The 20,248-nt window shown below is 40.1% G+C and overlaps 1 protein-coding gene across 1 annotated transcript in view; it reads right to left on the reverse strand.

Moving 5' to 3' along the window:
* The window catches only part of TACR1 (tachykinin receptor 1), a 178,978-nt gene that overhangs the window by 63,929 nt on the left and 94,801 nt on the right, over positions 1-20,248 (reverse strand). The window contains exon 3 of the mRNA XM_086327761.1: positions 9,043-9,237. Within this exon, the coding sequence (XP_086183887.1) occupies positions 9,043-9,237 (195 nt within the window). The remainder of the gene's footprint in view (positions 1-9,042; positions 9,238-20,248) is intronic.

Below are 20,248 nucleotides of genomic sequence, written 5' to 3' on the forward strand. Positions count from 1 at the left end.
TTCATGGTAGATAGATGGGGAAACAATGGAAACAGTGAGAGACTTTATTTTGGGGGGCTCCAAAATCACCACAGATGGTGACTGCAGCCATGAAATTAAAAGATATTTGCTCCTTAGAAGAAAAGCTATGACAAACCTAGACAGCATATTAAAAAGCAGAGATATTATTTTGCTGATAAAAATCCATGTAGTCAAAGCTATGGTTTTTCCAGTAGTCATGTTTGGATGTGAGAATTGGACCATAAAGAAGGATGAGCACCGAAGAATTGATGCTTCTGAACCTTGGTGTTGGACAAGACTCTTGAGAGTCCCTTGGACTGCAAGGAAATCCAACCAGTCCATCCTAAAGGAAATCAGTCCTGAATATTCATTGGAAGGACTGATGCTGAAGCTGAAGCTCCAATACTTTGGGCACCTGATGTGAAGAGCCGACTCATTGGAAAAGACCCTGATGCTTCGAAAGACTGAGGACAGGAGGAGAAGGGGGTGACAGAGGATGAGATGGCTGGATGACATCATTGATTCAATCGACATGAGTTTGAGCAAACTCCAGCAGACAGGGAAGGACAGGGAGGACTGGCGTGCTACAGTCCGTGGAGTCACAAAGAGTTGGACATGACTGAGGGACTGAACAACAACAAAAGTCTAAAATCCGATGATTTTTAAATTTTCTTCATAGAATATCTATTTCTTAATTTTCTGAGTTTTGTCTTTGTTATAAAGAAGAAGTGTTATTCACTTTAATTTTCTCAAAGATTATTGCTGAGATAAGCTATTTTTCTTTAATAAATATTATTTTTGTCATTTATTGAGGCAAATATATAATACTTCCCTTTGACCAATTAATTCGATAAAATAAAATAACAATTTCCTGATAACTTACTAACCTTATTTGCTGGAAAAGTCATGCTCAGAAAATAAAACATTGCTATTTTAACACAATTTTGAATTTTTGGTGTGAATCTTATATCTATAGTTTGTAATGAAATTAAGCTGACTGTTTATTTTTGGATCTTACATTTTACATTTAGATCATAGAAATTAACAAGTTGTCCATATGGTTCTGAACTCATTAAGAGCTTACGAGGTATTTAAAAGAAACTGCACAGATTTTGATTCTATTGCCTTTTATCAATGTAACTTTTTAGCAGTATTTTCATTCCTCTTTTCTCAAGCTGCAGCAGTGTGATTATTTACAGGTTTGCAGAAAATAGTGCATTTTATCTTACACTCTAATATGCATTTAGGCCTGGTTTTGCTTTCTCTTTCCCAGTAAGTTCAGCAGCCTCTGAAACTTATTGTGACAGCACCAAAGAATCCCAGACTAGCTGGTCCCATCTTTCTCAGGGGCGCTTTCACCTCCTGATCAGGGATTGCCACATGGATTGCCCCTGACTGTCCGTGGTGGCTGCTGCGTCCTCTTTGTCTCTATCTGTGCACTGTCTACCAATAGTGAAATTTGTGGCAGTTTTATGACAGCCTTTCTAGTTTCTACATTAATGTAGGCTTCTTTTTCTCCTCCTTCTGTAGCTTTTTTTTTCTGGGAGTCAGAGTTAAAGGCTTGTTTTCATGCAACTCTTTCCCCCTAAAATGTCAATGCACTATTCATTATTGAATTAACTGCTTTCCATCAACATTGGTGACAACACCAGGAATGCTGGGCTGTATGGCTGTATAAATGTAGTGGGTGTCAGGGAGGAGATTAATCATAGCAGCTAGAATAAACAATCCTGGAAGCACAAATATGCTGACACCCTTTTGGCTGAGAACTTGAGTGGCTTGGCAAAGAAGCTATTTTTTTTTTTTTTTCACATTATTTCACAAGAATGTGGAAAATCAGGGAGTAACACCACAGGTACTTTTTCCAGTATTCTTTCTTTCCTTTTTATTCTCTATCAATTAGTTGATTTTTAATTTTCAATATTGTTAATGAAAGTAAAGAATACGTATAAAAATAAAAATGTCAGGTAAGATGATGAGTCATGACATACAAAAGACCAAATGCTATAAGTGAAGACAGTCTTCTGTTATCATTGGTTCTAACAGAGAATTATATTAGAGTTAATATATCCACATTCATATACATTTCCACAAAATCTTCAGGGAATTAGAGTCATTGAGTGATGCTGTTTTCTGACATAGCTTCCCTTTCCAGAACTATTGATGATATTTGGAATCCGGAATAGCCACATCTTACTTCATGCTAAAGCTTTACCACAAAGTTATGTGTTAAGAAATTTAATTAACAGAAAATGACATATAACCAATATTATAAATGATTCAGGGAAGCTGAAATTCCCCGGGCTATCTAAATCTCATTCTGTGGGGGTATATTTCTCATTTGTCATCCTTATTTCTTGGCTATGTTGCTGACCCTCTGATGAAGAGTCCTCATTCATCTTCCTTGTCCTCAGGAGTATTGCCTGTAACCCTACAGGACCACGGCAACTCGACAGTCTGTATAGCATCCTCAAGAGTGTGCTTGGGTCCAAATAACTTTGAAAATTACTGAATCTGCATTTTGCAAAGCCAAATATCTCATCTTTATACTTTCTTTTCTTTTTAATATGCTTTTTTTCTCCACCAAGAAGAATCACTTTTGGTTACCCATGCAATTCTTCTTCCTCACCAATCACTCCATCATTATAGAAGTTCCTACATAGTATCACAGTTTCACTAGAGGGGCCACAGCTACCAACTTGCTAAAATTATGGCAGGAATCAATTGTAAACTATGACAATATTGCATTAATAATAAGCCCAAGTCTTCACTTTCATGAATGTTAGAATGTTTGAATAGCAGTCTGTAGTTGCAGATTGTAGACATAAACAGTGATGGCAGAGGACATTAAACCTGTCCCTGCAGGTATCTAAGGATATAGCTAGAAGCAGCATACTTATGAAGTTTGATGTTTTATCTTACTAGTCAGCTACGAGAAGCCACTGGAGTAATCAATTTTCATAGCAGTTTAGCTAACAAAACTATTATTTACAAATGCACACACACATATATTCACATCAAATTGTAGAAACATGTTTAATGACACATGAAAATAATAGGAAATTTTTTATGATATGGTAAATGAATTAAGCAGAATATAAGATAAATATAAAAATTATGAAAAAATTCAACCCCACTCCTAATAAGAAACATGCATTTTTAACTTTCAGTTCAGTTCAGTCACTCAGTCATGTCCGACTCTTTGCAACCCCATGAATTGCAGCATGCCAGGCCTCCCTGTCCTTCACCAAGTCAGTGATTCCATCCAACCATCTCATCCTCCTCTGTCATCCCCTTCTCCTCCTGCCTTCAATCTTTCCCAGCATCAAGGTCTTTTCAAATGAGTCAGTTCTTCGCATCAGGTGGCCAAAGTATTGGAGCTTCAGCTTCAGCATCAGTCCTTCCAGTAAATATTCAGGATTGATTTCCTTTAAGATTGACTTTTTTGGTCTCCCTGCTGTCCAAGGGGCTCTCAAGAGTCTTCTCCAACACCACAGTTCAAAAGCATCAATTCTTTGGTGCTCAGCCATCTTTATGGTCCAACTCTCACATTGATATATGACTACTGGAAAAACCACAGCTTTGACAATATGGACCTCTGTCAGCAAAAAAAAAAAAAATCTCTGGTTTTTAATACACTGTCTAGGTTTGCCATAGCTTTTCTTCCAAGAAGCAAGCATCTTTTAATTTCATGGCTGTAGGCACTGCCTGCAGTGATTTTGGAGCCCAAGAAAATAAAGTGTATCACTGTTTCCATTGTTTCCCCATCTATTTGCCAGGAAGTGAGGAGACTGGATGCCATGATCTTTGTTTTGTGAATGTTGAGTTTTAAGCCAGCTTTTTCACACTCTTCTTTTACCTTCATAGAGAGGATTTTTAGTTCCAGGAAATAACAACCCACTCCAGTATTCTTGCCTGGAAAATCCCATGGACGGGGGAACCTGGTAGGCTACAGTCCATGGGGTAGCAAAGAGTCAGACACGACTGAGCGACTTCACTTTCACTTTCATTTTTCTCTTTCTGCCATTAAAGAGGTGTCATCTGCATGTCTGAGGTTATTGATATTTTCCCAGCAATCTTGATTCCAGCTTGTGCTCCATCCAGCCCAGAATGTCACATGATGTATTTTGTATATAAGGTAAATAAGCAGGGTGACAATATGCAGCCTTGACATACCCCTTTCCCAATTTGGAACCAGTTCCTGTCATGTTGTAACTATTGCTTCTTGACCTGCATACAGGTTTCTCAGGAAGCAGGTGAGGTAGTCTGAGATTCCCATCTCTTGAAGAATTTTCCACAGTTTGTTGTGATCCACACAGTCAAAGGCTTTAGCATAGTCAATGAAGCAGAAGTAGTTTTTCTGGAACTCTCTTGCTTTTCCTATGATCCTATGGATATTGGCCATTTAGAAGCTCTTTATGAACTCTTATGGAAAGATGTCTAAGATGTATTAAGTTAAATAAAAAGGTACAGAACAATACACATAATAATCTTAATTTGTGTTACAAAAATGGCAACAATCTTTATTTGTGTTGACCGGTATGTACACAAGACACTTCAAAAGAAACTAAGAGCAATAATTCCCTGGATGGAAATTCATCAAAATGTTTGAGCCTTTATAAACGATGGGAATACGGGTGATTAAAGAAATTGTTAGAATTTTCACCATACTCTGTAATTTACTCTTAAAGTTTTAAATGATTTCCAAAGAAGATTAACCAAGTTTATGTGCAACATTTTGTAATCCAGATGTATGTACTTATGAATAATAGCAGCAGGGGATGAGTACTATGGACAGCCTATGGGCTTGTTCTCTTATTAACATTGTCACATCCCTCCGAGCTCAATAATTTGTCTTAAAACCCTTAGACCAATTGGAAAAATTCCAAGTCTCTGCAACATAGGAGTCAGCAAGGCAAAATGCAAGTAAACATGAGAATGAGGTAGGCCCATTGACACTTTGGCTTATCCAGAGATGAGTACCTATGATTATCACTCCCAGGAAAAGCCCCACACCTTAGAAGAAATTTCTTATGGAGGACATTTTGGGATTATCCCCATCGAAGCAGTTTCTTGAGAGTTTGTAAAAGCAACCGCCTTTGAATAGCATTCAATTTTAAGTTAAATAAAAATGAAGCATACTTCCATAGGACTTCCTTTGTGTTCCAATGGCTGAGACTCCTATGATTCCAGTGCAGGGGGCCCAGGTTCAATCCCTGGTCAGGGAACTAGATCTCACATGCTGCAACTAAGAGTTTGCATGCTGCAACTAAAGATCCCGCATGCTGCAACTAAAGATCCTGCATGCTGCAACTAAAGATTTATGCTGCCAAATGAATAAATATTTTTAAAAATGAAACATACCTCCAGAAAAAGTGCATAAACCAAACTTCCTGGTATTATGAGTAATTTTAAAGCAAACACTCATGCTACTACCTATCACTGAACTGAAGAAATATGCCATTTCCTCAGAAGCACTTCCATGTGTCCCTTCTTGATCACATTCCTTTCCTTCCCTTGAGAGATAATCATAGTCTTCATTTTCATGGTGACTACTTCTTTGCTTGACGTTGTAGTATTACTACCTATTTATGGAATTAATAGTTTCTTCTTTTCCAAATACCACAAAATGTTTTCCAATGTGGTTTTATCAATGTATGCTTGTGCTGCTCCTGCTGCTAAGTCGCTTCAGTCATATCCGACTCTGTGCAGCCCATCAGGCTCCTCCATCCCTGGAATTCAACAGGCAAGAATACTGGAGTGGGTTGCCATTTCCTTCTCCAATGCATTCATGCACACTCAGTCGCCTCAGTCATGTCCAACTCCGTGCAACCCTATGGACAGCAGCCTACCAGACTCCTCCGTCCACAGGATTCTCTAGGCAAGAATACTGGAGTGGGTTGCCATACGCTTCTAGCAGTCTACAATAGGTTCTTCACCAAAAGTTCTAAATGCTTAGCTTAGTCAGACTTCTGAACATTTGTGAGTCTAATGAGTAGGCAGGAAGGTTTCATTATGGTTTTAATTTGCATTTCACTGGTAACAATTGAAGTTTTGTGCCTCCTTATAAATTAATTGGTCATTTAGATATCTCTTTTTGTGAGGCACATGTTCAACACTTTTGCCTATTCTTTTATTGGGTTATTTTTCTTTAAAAGTGTTTAATGTAATCCATGTATTAATAAGAGTCTAAATGATAAATGATCAGGGTTAGAGGTTAACCATGCAGCCAGAAGGCAAATGTAGCAAACTAAGATTTTCACAAAATCTTTTAGTATAATTATCTGGCAGAAGTTATTCATCAGACAAATGGGCCTAAACATTTGCCCACCACACTGTCTGCTGCCAGTCTGCCCACCATCTGCCAATGACATGTACTCAGATCAATGAGTGATGCTAACTGCAGTAGATAACATTCACTAGACTCTTCGCAATGTGCGTGGCACTAGCTAAGCACGTATCTTAATTAGTTCTGTCAACACCTCTATATGGACTATTCTATTAGTCTTAGAAGCTTGAATAACTTGATCATTATGACTCAGTTTGAGAGTTATGTAGCTGGGAGTTGATCCCTCATTTAACTGGAGCCTATGCTATTACCCTAATTATTACTTTGTCTCAAAGCAAAGTTTCCTTCAGGTTTCAGATTTGGAATTATCATGTATTGTGGAAATTGCAATCATTAGTTTTAACAGAAGAAAAGAATATAACTATGTGCTTAGTTTAGAACTGGTAAAATTTAAGTTGCCTAAAATATATCATAATGCATTATGGCAGATACTGACAAAAACAAAATAGGTTGGCATAAAGCTTACACTTATGTTTGTAAGACAATATGTGCATGGTAAATATGGACTCTTTCAACTTGTTACTGCATCTGTAAACATTTTTATACATCTTGAATAGATAAAATCAGATTCTCTTAATCTAGCCTCATATTTTAGGTTAAAATTATAAAACAAACAATAGCAGCAAACCTAACCATAAGTCCAATAGCAGTTACCCTAAATTCTTGAAAGGTAACTTGAAAAGACAGCCTAAAACGTTGAGTCTCAGAGGGACTTCATATTCATTCAGTTCAGTTCAGTTCAGTCACTCAGTCGTGTCCAACTCTTTGTGACCCCATGAATCGCAGCATTAGTAAGCATAAAACAGCAAAGTGTTTAAAGGTGAAACACTAAACACTACCGTTTCTTGGATGAGGTCATAGACATCTATGAGAAAAGAAACCTTTATTTCTAAGTTAAAATTTGAATTTGTTAGAAGACAGAAGAACTGTGCTTATTTGAAACAAAAAGCTGAAGAAAGGTGTGATCAGACTTTGAAAAGATCACAAGAGCTAAGAACTGAACTCCAGTTCATGAAGTTGATGGCAATTTCTGAAGCAGTTTATATAAAGAGCTTTATTTCAGAGGGCCACCCCACCTTTGAGGGAACCTTCTGGCTTGAACATGTTCATGGGTCCTGAACAGCTTGTAAAGCTATGCTCTTTCTCCTGCTGTGACTCTGCTCAGGCTTGTAGTTTCACTTGAAAGAAAAATGTTCACTACCTCCTAGGCTGAGTGTTAATCCTCCCACCGCTTGATCAGTTAAATCCCACTGTCTGTGTCTGGAAGGCAAAGTCTGAGCCTTACATATTGCTTTCTGGTAAGCCACATTGCAGTGTTCCATGGAACAGGTGCAGCAGTGTGACTCTATGCAACAGGCTTTTGGACCCTCAATATAGGGGGCCAACAGGTACAGTGTTTCATTTTACCACTTAAGAAGTTCAAAGGTCTATAATGATTATACTATCTAATGAATTTGTTTCAATAAAAATATCTTTCATATGGCACTGAATAGCTTACAAAGTGAGAATATATTCTCTTGTTTGCTGTTCAAAATGATTGTTTACTGGAAGGAGTGCCTTATTATGCTCCATTTAACAACCAGGGAAGACTGTGATCTTGCCCAGGGTCACATAGCTAGTTAACTGGCAATCTTGTAATTAAATCCAGATCTTCTGGATCCTAACCAGTGGTCTTTTACAATTCCCTTAATAAACCCAAGGTTGGAAAATTATAGAGGTCTTTCAAAAGGAATCACATTATCAATGTGCTTTGAGTTCAGAAAACTGGTGTAATATAAATGTCATATTGCTGCTCACTTGGAACAAAACAAAGAAAAGACCATTTTAATGTTGCCTCTAAGATAAGAACTCTCAGAAAAATATGCCAGAATAGCTTCAAAAAACCCTAAATGTGGCCAGTCAAGTCCCTGGAAGAGAAGTAGGTCTGCCTGTTGGGGACCTGTAACTCGTATGGTCTCAATGTGCTAGCCTTGCCTTCCATGCATTTCACATGCATGGGTATTTTTTCCAGCTGAAAAATCCTGGAAGGTAGGTGTTTTGGTTTAGTTTTCCCCAGATACAGATCTTGAGATAAATATTCAAGTGCAAATGACTTATTTGGAAGGAGAAACGACAGTAGGGAAATCAAAGGCTGTGTCACTGAGCCAGCTATCACCAGGGTGACTGGAGCTTAATTGTAAGAGGAAACCCTGAACACAGTAAACACACACCCCACAGAGACATCCCACCTGAAGGGTGAGGGAGCTGGCGTGTTCATATGCCAACTCCCGTCAGTCATTTTTTGAGAACTGCTGGGAGTAAGGGTTGGTGTTAATTCCCTCACTCTCTGGCATGCTGTGCAAGAAGGCAAAGTGGCATTCTATAGGTGAAGAAGAGACTTCAAGGTAAAGGAATGCAGACATTGGCAGGGCAAAGTAACTGGTTTTTTAGCATTCATTTGTTTCATTGGCAGGAAGAATATGGAAGTGCACCCAAATGACCCAGGTCTTATACTATAAAACTTTTCATTCAAAGTCCAGAATAGTATTGGGGACATAATAGTTCCCTCATAACTATGGACATACCAACCTGAAATCAGAGTGGTTGTGAGAAATACTTACAGATACAAATTAAATCCTCATCAACAAAAGAACATGGAAAGAAAGAAGGAACAAGAGAAGGCAAAGAAGGCGCTGGGAGTCATCTCTACTCACACTTTCTCATAAATCTTGTTGGGATGCTCTGGCCATTCGATCATGCACACCACTCTGTTGGGCATGGTCTCTGTGGTTGAATAGTAGCCCTGGGGGAAGGCCAGGAGGAGAGCCAGGATCCAGATGACACAGATGACCACCTTGGTGGCTGTGGCCGACAACCTGGGCTGGAGGGGGTGGATGATGGCCATGTACCTGGAATGGAGAAGAAAGGACAAAATTCCAGTTTGGTCACCAAAATCTGCATTAGGGATTATGCATTGTTCCTGCCCAGTGAAAAATTCCTTAGAAACCCTTTGAGTCCTGGTGATTTTTATGACTGTTCTAACCTTAAGCTATGTGATTTTTATGACATGAATGCAAAAACCTGTAAGAAAAATCAGCCAGGTGTTTTAATATTTTAGAACCCATCTGGCACTTTCCAAGGAGAGACATTCTCACCCTTGTAACTCTTATGCTAGGCGCACGATGCCCCAGTATAGGTTGGTGGCTTACAGCAAAATCAGAAAAATAAGAACAATTTGTGAATTTATTCAACACAAAGTCTATATCTTTTTTAGATTAAGGAATAATCGTGATAGAAATAGTAGTTTTTAAAGTCCCCGTATGACGGTTTAAAAGGCTAGCAATCCTGTACAGGTCCATACAATTTGAAGGCAAGTGAATGTGTATGAATGAGAAAGCAGTGACCTAAAGCCAACACAAAGCAATGGTTCCTGGAGAAAACTTCACCAATTCAGTGTGGTTAAAATAAAAAGTATGCTTCATGAAAAGAAAGAGACTCCACCTTCTGAGACAGACACACTTTTGCATATTAAAGGCCAGGGTGGATGAAACCTTTTGCAGGAAGAGTGAAGGAAAATGAAGGATGACTTCAGGCCTGGAGCCATTTCTCCATCTCTTGCTTGGTATTGAACAACAAATGGTGTCATCTGAATGAGTGCCCACATCCAGATTTGTGTGTTGCTTTTCAAATTCAGCAGAGAGTTTAGAAATAACAAATATTCCAATCAGCATTTCATATCAGTTATAATCATATCAATTCTGCCTATTGCATTTAAAAAGTCAAATACCTTTTAAAGAATAGGTTTAGCCCAGTCCCATAAGACTACTACCCTGAGCTACTGAGGTGCACGGTGGGCAGGAACCAAGCAGCCTGGGGTGGAACATAGCCCATGCCCCTTCTGGGGTGCTGCTCCCTTCCCCCAGGTTGTAAGGACTCCTGACTGGAAGTCAGGAAGCTTGTTCTTGAGAGGGTGCTGGACTCAAAGTGGCCACTGTCAAGTACTCCTACCTCACTGGCCTAGATACAGAGTCCTGGCAGGGGGAAAAGGAGCCATGCCTCACATCCTTTCCCATCCCTTTGTTACTATTTTGCACTCTTAATACCTGCCAATAACTACTGTCTACACTGAAAAACAATTTCCTTTCTTGCAAAGTTCATAGATCCATCCCTTTGAATTATGTCTTATACTGCCTTTGGGATTTAGGTATCCAAGAAAATCTCAGAATCATGCATTTAATTCTCTGACATGCAGGTGTTTCTGACTTCCATGGGACTGAAAAGTCAATGGAGACAGAAATGAGCAGACAAATAGAATAGCTGCCAGCTGTCTCCATGTAATTCTCTTTTACAGTGTTCAGAATCTAGCATCTCTAGGCTGATCCAATTCCTCCTTCCCCCCAAATCCCAACCTCTGATAACCATAAATCTGATCATTTTTTTCCATGAGTTTGTTTTTGTTTGTTTTTGAAGTATAATTGGCCTACAACACTATGTTCATTCTTGGTATACAACACTGTGATTGGATATTTGTGTGCAGTTTAAAATGATAACCTTAAGAAATCTAGTTACAACGTGTCACATACAAATATATTACATAATTATTGACTCCCCACACCGTATATTTCATACCCCTGTCTCTACTCTTGTTTAAATATTACAGTCATTGTGCCCCTCCTTTGCCAAACACAGTGTCAGCATGACCCTGAAAACTTTATCACCTATTTGGGAAATAAAATTATGCCTTAACAAAAAGACACTAAAGGGAAGTAGACTTGAAGTCAGGAGAGGGTTGAATCAGAAAGAGACTTGCAAAAGATATTGTGGTGGAGGTGAGTAATAATCTATAAATCTCTTGGTTGAGTTGGCGGCTATAAAGTTTGTCACTCAGCTGCCAACTACAGAGCATCAAAAGGGCAAAAACAACTCTCAACATGCAGTGAATCAAACATTGTCTGGCTACTTCCAAGGGAGGTTCAGTGTACTGCAGACCTGATGACCTTCCATACTTGCGGTGGTATTCTAAAAAGAATCTTGAGAAGTCTTGAATTCTCTCCTGGTTCTGCCTCTTTTTTTGCTGCCTGACAGCAATAAAGTATTGGTTTCCTCTTAGGTCATGGAATGGTTGTGGCAACCCTAGAATCAGAGCCAAAAGAGGTGGATTTGTGCAACTACTATTGTCTTGGTGGCTGCACGGGTGCAGGAGGGCCTAGAGGAGCTATCCCACATTGAAGGTGAGGAAGGGCAGCGGTGAGGAGATACCCCTCATCCAAGGTAAGAGAAACCCAAGCAAGACAGTAGGTGTTGCAAGAGGGCATCAGAGGGCAAACACACTGAAACCATACTCATGGAAAACTAGTCAACCTAATCACACTAGGACCACAGCCTTGTCTAACTCAATGAAACTAAGCCATGCCCGTGGGGCAACCCAAGATGGGCAGGTCATGGTGGAGAGATCTGACAGAATGTGGTCCACTGGAGAAGGGAATGACAAACCACTTCAGTATTCTTGCCTTGAGAATCCCATGAACAGTATGAAAAGGCAAAATGATAGGATACAGAAAGAGGAACTCCCCAGGTCAGTAGGTACCCAATATGCTACTGGAGATCAGTGGAGAAATAACTAGAGAAAGAATGAAGGGATGGAGCCAAAGCAAAAACAATACCCAGCTGTGGATGCAACTGGTGATAGAAGCAAGGTCCGATGCTGTAAAGAGCAATATTGCATAGGAACCTGGAATGTCAGGTCCATGAATCAAGGCAAATTGGAAGTGGTCAAACAAGAGATGGCAAGAGTGAATGTCGACATTCTAGGAATCAGCCAACTGAAATGGACTGGAATGGGTGAATTTAACTCAGATGACCATTATATCTACTACTGTGGGCAGGAATCCCTTAGAAGAAATGGAGTAGCCATCATGGTCAACAAAAGTCTGAAATGCAGTACTTGGATGCAATCTCAAAAATGGCAGAATGATCTCTGTTCGTTTCCAAGGCAAACCATTCAATATCACAGTAATCTAAGTCTATGCCCAACCAGTAACACTGAAGAAGCTGAAGTTGAATGGTTCTATGAAGACCTACAAGACCTTTTAGAACTAACACCCCAAAAAGATGTCCTTTTCATTATAGGGGACTGGAATGCAAAAGTAAAAAGTCAAGAAACACTTGGAGTAACAGGCAAATTTGGCCTTGGAATACAGAATGAAGCAGGGCAAAGACTAATAGAGTTTTGCCAAGAAAATGCACTGGTCATAACAAACACCCTCTTCCAACAACACAAGAGAAGACTCTATACATGACATCACCAGATGGTCAACACCGAAATCAGATTGATTATATTCTTTGCAGCCAAAGATGGAGAAGCTCTATACAGTCAGCAAAAACAAAACCGGGAGCTGACTGTGGCTCAGACCATGAACTCCTTATTGCCAAATTCAGACTTAAATTGAAGAAATTAGGGGAAACCACTAGACCATTCAGGTATGACCTAAATCAAATCCTTTATGATTATACAGTGGAAGTGAGAAACAGATTTAAGGGCCTAGATCTGATAGATAGAGTGCCTGATGAACTATGAAATGAGGTTCGTGACATTGTACAAGAGACGGGGATCAAGACCATCCCCATGGAAAAGAAATGCAAAAAAGCAAAATGGCTGTCTGGGGAGGCCTTACAAATAGCTGTGAAGAGAAGAGAAGTGAAAAGCAAAGGAGAAAAGGAAAGATATAAGCATCTGAATGCAGAGTTCCAAAGAATAGCAAGAAGAGATAAGAAAGCTTTCCTCAGTGATCAATGCAAAGAAATAGAGGAAAACAACAGAATGGGAAAGACTAGAGATCTCTTCAAGAAAATCAGAGATACCAAAGGAACATTTCATGCAAAGATGGGCTCGATAAAGGACAGAAATGGTATGGACCTAACAGAAGCAGAAGATATTAAGAAGAGATGGCAAGAATACACAGAAGAACTGTACAAAAAACAGCTTCATGACCCAGATAATCACGATGGCGTGATCACTGACCTAGAGCCAGACATCCTGGAAGGTGAAGTCAAGTGGACCTTAGAAAGCATCACTACGAACAAAGCTAGTGGAGGTGATGGAATTCCAGTTGAGCTATTCCAAATCCTGAAAGATGATGCTGTGAAAGTGCTGCACTCAATATGCCAGCAAATTTGGAAAACTCAGCAGTGGCCACAGGACTGGAAAAGGTCAGTTTTCATTCCAATCCCAAAGAAAGGCAATGCCAAAGAATGCTCAAACTACCGCACAATTGCATTCATCTCACACACTAGTAAAGTAATGCTCAAAATTCTCCAAGCCAGGCTTCAGCAATGTGAACCGTGAACTTCCTGATGTTCAAGCTGGTTTTAGAAAAGGCAGAGGAAGCAGAGATCAAATTGCCAACATACACTGGATCATGGAAAAAGCAAGAGAGTTCCAAAAAAACATCTATTTCTGCTTTATTGACTATGCCAAAGCCTTTGACTGTGTGGATCACAACAAAGTGTGGAAAATTCTGAAAGAGATGGGAATACCAGACCACCTGACCTGCCTCTTGAGAAATTTGTATGCAGGTCAGGAAGCAACAGTTAGAACTGGACATGGAACAACAGACTGGTTCCAAATAGGAAAAGGAGTACAGCAAGGCTGTATATTGTCACCCTGCTTATTTAACTTATACACAGAGTACATCAAGAGAAATGCTGGGCTGGAAGAAACACAAGCTGGAATCAAGATTGCCGGGAGAAATATCAATAACCTCAGATATGCAGATGACATCACCTTTATGGCAGAAAGTGAAGAGGAACTAAAAAGCCTCTTGATGAGGGTGAAAGTGGAGAGTGAGAAAGTTGGCTTGAAGCTCAATATTCAGAAAACGAAGATCATGGCATCCGGTCCCATCACTTCATGGGAAATAAATGGGGAAACAGTGGAAATAGTGTCAGACTTTATTTTTTGGGGCTCCAAAATCACTGCAGATGGTGACTGTAGCCATGAAATTAAAAGATGCTTACTCCTTGAAAGGAAAGTTATGACCAACCTAGATAGCATATTCAAAAGCAGAGACATTATTTTGCCAACAAAGGTTCGTCTAGTCAAGGCTATGGTTTTTCCTGTGGTCATGTATGGATGTGAGAGTTGGACTGTGAAGAAGGCTGAGCGCCAAAGAATTGATGCTTTTGAACTGTGGTGTTGGAGAAGACTCTTGAGAGTCCCTTGGACTGCAAGGAGATCCAACCAGTCCATTCTGAAGGAGATCAGACCTGGGATTTCTTTGGAAGGAATGATGCTAAAGCTGAAACTCCAGTACTTTGGCTACCTCGTGTGAAGAGTTGACCCTTTAGAAAAGACTCTGATGCTGGGAGGGATTGGGGGCAGGAGGAGAAGGGGACGACAGAGGATGGGATGGCTGGATAGCATCACTGACTCGATGGACGTGAGTCTGGGTGAACTCTGGGAGTTGGTGATGGACAGGGAGGCCTGGTGTGCTGTGATTCATGGGGTCGCAAATAGTCAGACACGACTGCGCGACTGATCTGATCTGATCTTTTGAATTTGGCCAGTGACTGAACCTGGATGGTCATGGCTAGTGTCTTTTTGAGTGTTTGCATTACTGTTGCAGACTTGTTTACTGAAGCATTTCCCAGAGAAAAAATCTTTCATCTCCAATGCTGGACCTGCAGCCATGAAGATGCCTGTCTCAGCTTCAGCATCTCCCAGGCTCCTGCTTTCACTGTAGCTGTGCATTCTCAGACTTCACAGGAGCTTAAGGAGAATGCATAAGGGAGAACATAGTAATTACACTGTCCCTTTTGGATGTTATCTCAAATACAAAGTTTTAATTTACTTTTCAGTTCAGTTCAGTCACTCAGTCATGTCCAACTCTTTGCAACCCCATGAATCGCAGCATGCCAGGCCTCCCTGTCCATCACCAACTCCCGGAGTTCACTCAGACTCATGTCCATCCAGTTGGTGATGCCATCCAGCCATCTCATCCTCTGTCATCCCCTTCTCCTCCTGCCCCCAAGCCCTCCCAGCATCAGGGTCTTTTCCAATGAGTCAACTCTTTGCATGAGTTGGCCAAAGTACTGGAGTTTCAGCTTCAGCATGAGTCCATCCAATGAACACCCAAGACTGATCTCCTTTAGAATGGACTGGTTGGATGTCCTTGCAGTCCAGGGGACTCTCAAGAGTCTTCTCCAACACCACAGTTCAAAAGCATCAATTCTTTGGTGCTCAGCTTTCTTCACAGTCCAACTCTCACATCCATACATGACCACTGGAAAAACCATAGCCTCGACTAGACGGACCTTTGTTGGCAAAGTAATGTCTCTGCTTTTGAATATGCTGTCTAGGTTGATCATAACTGTCCTTCCAAGGAGTAAGCGTCTTTTAATTTCATGGCTGCAATCACCATCTGCAGTGATTTTGAAACCCCCCAAAAAATAAAGTCTGACACTGTTTCCACTGTTCCCCATCTATTTCCCATGAAGTGATGGGACCAAAGGCCATGATCTTCATTTTCTGAATGTTGAGCTTTAAGCCAACTTTTTCACTCTCCTTTTTCACTTTCATCAAGAGGCTTTTTAGTTCCTCTTCAGTTTCTGTCATAACTGTGGTGTCATCTGCATATCTGAGTTTGTTGATATTTCTCTTGGCAATCTTGATTCCAGCTTGTGCTTCTTCCAGCCCAGCATTTCTCTTGATGTACTCTGCATATAAGTTAAATAAGCAGGGTGACAATATGCAGCTTTGACATGCTCCTTTTCCTATTTGGAACCAGTTTGTTTTCCATGTCCAGTTCTAACTGCTGTTTCCTGGCCTGCATATAGATTTCTCAAGAGGCAGGTCAGGTGGTCTGGTATTCCCATCTCTTTCAGAATTTTCCACACTTTGTTGTGATCCACACAGTCAAAGGCTTTGACATAGTCAATAAAGCAGAAATAGATGTTTTTCTGAAACTCTCTTGCTTTTTCAATGATCCAGTGTATGTTGGCAATTTGATCTCTGCTTCCTCTGCCTTTTCTAACTCAGAACAAATGTTAAAACATAAGTAAATGTAATCTAATACTCATCCTCATGCCCAACCTGGTGATATACCACTTAGAATGTAATGTGACTGGGGCTTAACAGGGATTGCATCAGCATATTGGTGCTGTAGTTCCAAATAGGTGGCAGAAAGCCATATTTTATTTTTATTGCAAAAACTGCAATTTGGAAGCCCATTTCAGTTAACTCTGCCATTTCTTAAGTGTAGGAGATATTTCAGTGACAGATGAAAGTATTGTACATAGAAAGCCAGAGGAAATAAAAAAGATTAACTTCTAAAGTCAAACATGTATATTTTCATTTGTATGAAATAGAGCTATTTATAAATCTCTCTCCTCTTCTTTCTTTCCCCCTTTCTTCTTTCTCTTTCAATTCTCACTTCTGGGGCTTATGTGACACACTTCTTTCTTAATTACCTCAAGTCTAGTACCACTTGAATGACTTGTCTGTAGATGGGTGCACATTTTCTTTCTAGCAGTCCATTTGTAGTTTGGATTCCATTAACATATACTTATATATTTATTTGTAACCACCCTGAATAATTCTTGCTTATTCAGTTGCAAGTTATCACAGAGTAAGTGCTGCAAGCCCCAGGAAATTACATTCAATAAATATTTATTGACTGCATTGTGCTCATGAGACTACAAGGCAGTCAATGAAATGTCTTTCCAGTTTATGCATTAATCATCAGGCTGTCAGAGACTGTCCAGAGGCTGTGTGGGAGGTGGGGTATGTTCTCCACTTCAGGCTGTTTCAGTCCCATGAGGGCCATCGGCTCTGATTTGAATTGTATGTGGCCTCTCAGATGAAAACTTGAGGTTCTATCTTCCTTTTGCATGATTTTGCTTATAAAAAGAGCTCTCCATCTAGCCCCTTAAATCTGGCAAAATACAAGTTTGCATATCTTAAAAATCACAGAGTGAAACAACCTTATTATGAGAAAGGATTCTTCTGACAAGCTGCAGTATCATCATAACTGTCTCCTATGCTAGCCCTTAGTCATTTGGCAAAGAGAATGTTATTCCTTTGCTAGGAGATCTGTCTTACCAGGTCCTTCTTCTACACTATCACCTCCAATTCTGGTCCTTGCCCTCCTTATTCCCACTCACATCTTCCTGTGATGGTACAAGGTTTGTTTGTTTGTTTTTTTTATGGACTGAATCTCCCTGGGTTCAAATGACCAGGAGGAGTGACAGTTGAGAGCATGGCTACCTGAGGAAGGTAGTTGCATGTTAATATCTTTGGCTTTCTCAGTGCCTAGAATATAGTAAACACTCACTGAACACTTAATTGAATAAATGAATGTGTAAATTTCATGACACATAGCAGGGACTCCATAAAGGTTGTTGAATAATAACACATGCAGCAAGAAAACCACATGGACATTATACCTTTGTTTCTCACAGTATGAACATATGTGAGAATAATGTGTTTCTGTCATACAGACATTTGAGATCATCCTTGCAGGAATGATCTCACTGGATCCAGGTCTTTCAGAATCTCCTAGCTCTTAACATTTAACTCTTAAATTCTCAGTAAGTATTTGTCAAATAATGTTTGCATTGACCACTTTGTTGGAAACTGTACAAAATTCAGTCTTTCTACATGGTATCTCCCCTTGGCTCTTCCTCCCAAAAAGAGGTCACGTCATCCTTTCTCCTAGTCCCCTCCATTCCATTATAAGGACCACCATTCCACTGTAAGGAACACACAGTTTTATACCCAAGGCCACTAAGGCTTTGTCAGTTTGGGTTTTTTCTAGGACATTTCTTTAATTACAAAATTCAGGGACCTCATTTAGCCAGATCACTTGACCAGAAACTTTGTCTATTTAACTAAGACCAAGCTCACAACCTATAAATGAAGAGGTCTTTGAGCAGCCAATAGAGATGACCAGAGTTCACACGCCTACTAAAGCACTGTGGTAATGGCAGAGGCCCTCACATTCTCACTGCCATGCTATGCATAACTCCAAATAGCTTGAGTTTTTTGCCTCCAAGCCCCAGTAGATTTGTAACACTGTTAGTGAACTCATTTCAAAAAGTAGCAAATGACAAGATTGCATAAAATTTCAAGAGGTGTGCAGTATGCATGCTTAATCATGTTCAGCTCTTGAGACCCCATGGACTGTAGCATGTCAGGCTCCTTCGTCCATGGGATTTTCCAGGCAAGAATACTGGAGTGGGTTGCCATTTCCTTCTCCAGGGAATCTTCCCGACTCATGAATTGAACCCAAGTCTCTGGAATTTCTTGCATTGGCAGGTGGATTCTTTAACACTGAGCTACCTGGGAAGCCTGGGAAGATTTCAAAGACAAGATGGCATCAAGAGCCTGTGACAATTTAGAGTGAACTGAAGGAAGGGATGTGGCTGATTCTTGTCCAAGCTCTCCTGTTCAGGTGTGATCAAAGAAGGACCAATGTAGTTCAAAGATGATTCAAATATAAAGTTTTCAACCAGGGCTACCATAAAAGTACACATGACTAAGGCCTGAAATGAACTATGGGTAAAATGCAGTAAATATCTAAACCAAATATAACACCCTGAGTGTTTTCAGGAGCAGCTAAGATGATAGAGTAGGAAGACCCTGAGCTCAACTCCTCCCATGGGCACACAAAAATTAGAACTATTTGTCTGTGATAATGGCATGATTTCCCATAACTAAGTATATAAAGAAGCAGGAGACACCATCTTCTCCTCCTGGTCACCTCTATTTCCCTTCTCCCTTCTTCTCTTCTCTATATAACTCCATGAACCTCTTTGGGTGTTCCAGACTGTGGAGAGCACACAGGGAATTGATTACTGGCTAGCTTGCTCTCTCCTCTTTTGACTCCCCCTCTTCTCCTCCTGGTCACCTCTATCTCTCTCTTCCTTCTTCTCTTCTCCATGTAACTCTGTGAACCTCTCTGGATGTCCCTCACTGTGAGTAAGTTTTTCACCATTAACTTAGATGTTTTATCATCTGTGCTGTATGGATGGAGAAGTTTTGAGGCTAATGTAAGAATAAGACTGAAAGCCGTAGGCAGGAGGCTTAAATCCATAACTTGAGAACACCAGAAAACTCTTGATTCCAGAGAACAAGAGCTTATCCAAAAGCCTCCATATCTACACTGAAACCAAGCTCCACCCAAGAGCCTACAAGTTCCAGAGCAAGACATACCACACTAATTCTCCAGCAACACAAGAACACAGCCCCAAGAACTAAAATACAGGCTGCCCAAAGCCATGCCAAACCCACAGACACCGAAAAACTCACTACTGGACACTTCATTGCATTCTAGAGAGAAGAGATCCAGCTCCACCCACCAGAACACAAACGAAAGCTCCCCTAGCCAGGCAACCTTGACAAGCCACTAATCTAACCCCACCCAAAGGGAGCAAGCTCCACAATAAAGTGGAACTACAAACTTCCAGCCTACAGAAAGACCACCCCAAACACAGCAATCTAAACAAAATGAAAAGGCAAATAAATATTCAATATTTATGATAAATGCCCACCATTATGATAAATGATAAATGATAAATGCCCACCAAACCAAACCAAAGAGGAGGAGATTGGGAGTCTACCTGAAAAAGAATTCAGAACAATGATAGTAAAGACGATCCAACATCTTAAAAACAAAATGGACTTACAGATAAATAGACCAGAGACAAGGATTGAGAAGATGCAAGAAATGTTTAACAAGGATCTAGAAGAAATAGAAAAGAGTCGATCAATAATGAATAATACATTTCCCCTAAAGTCAGGAACAAGACAAGGTGCCCACTCTCACCACTACTACTCAATATAGTTTTGGAAGTTTTAGCCACGGCAATCAGAGAAGAAAATGAAATAAAAGGAATCCAGATTAGAAAAGAAGAAGTAAAACT

Source organism: Bos grunniens, chromosome 11 (assembly GCF_055505025.1).
Source record: "Bos grunniens cultivar Pamir isolate PY7600 chromosome 11, Bosgru_T2T1.0, whole genome shotgun sequence".
Lineage (NCBI taxonomy): Eukaryota > Metazoa > Chordata > Mammalia > Artiodactyla > Bovidae > Bos > Bos grunniens.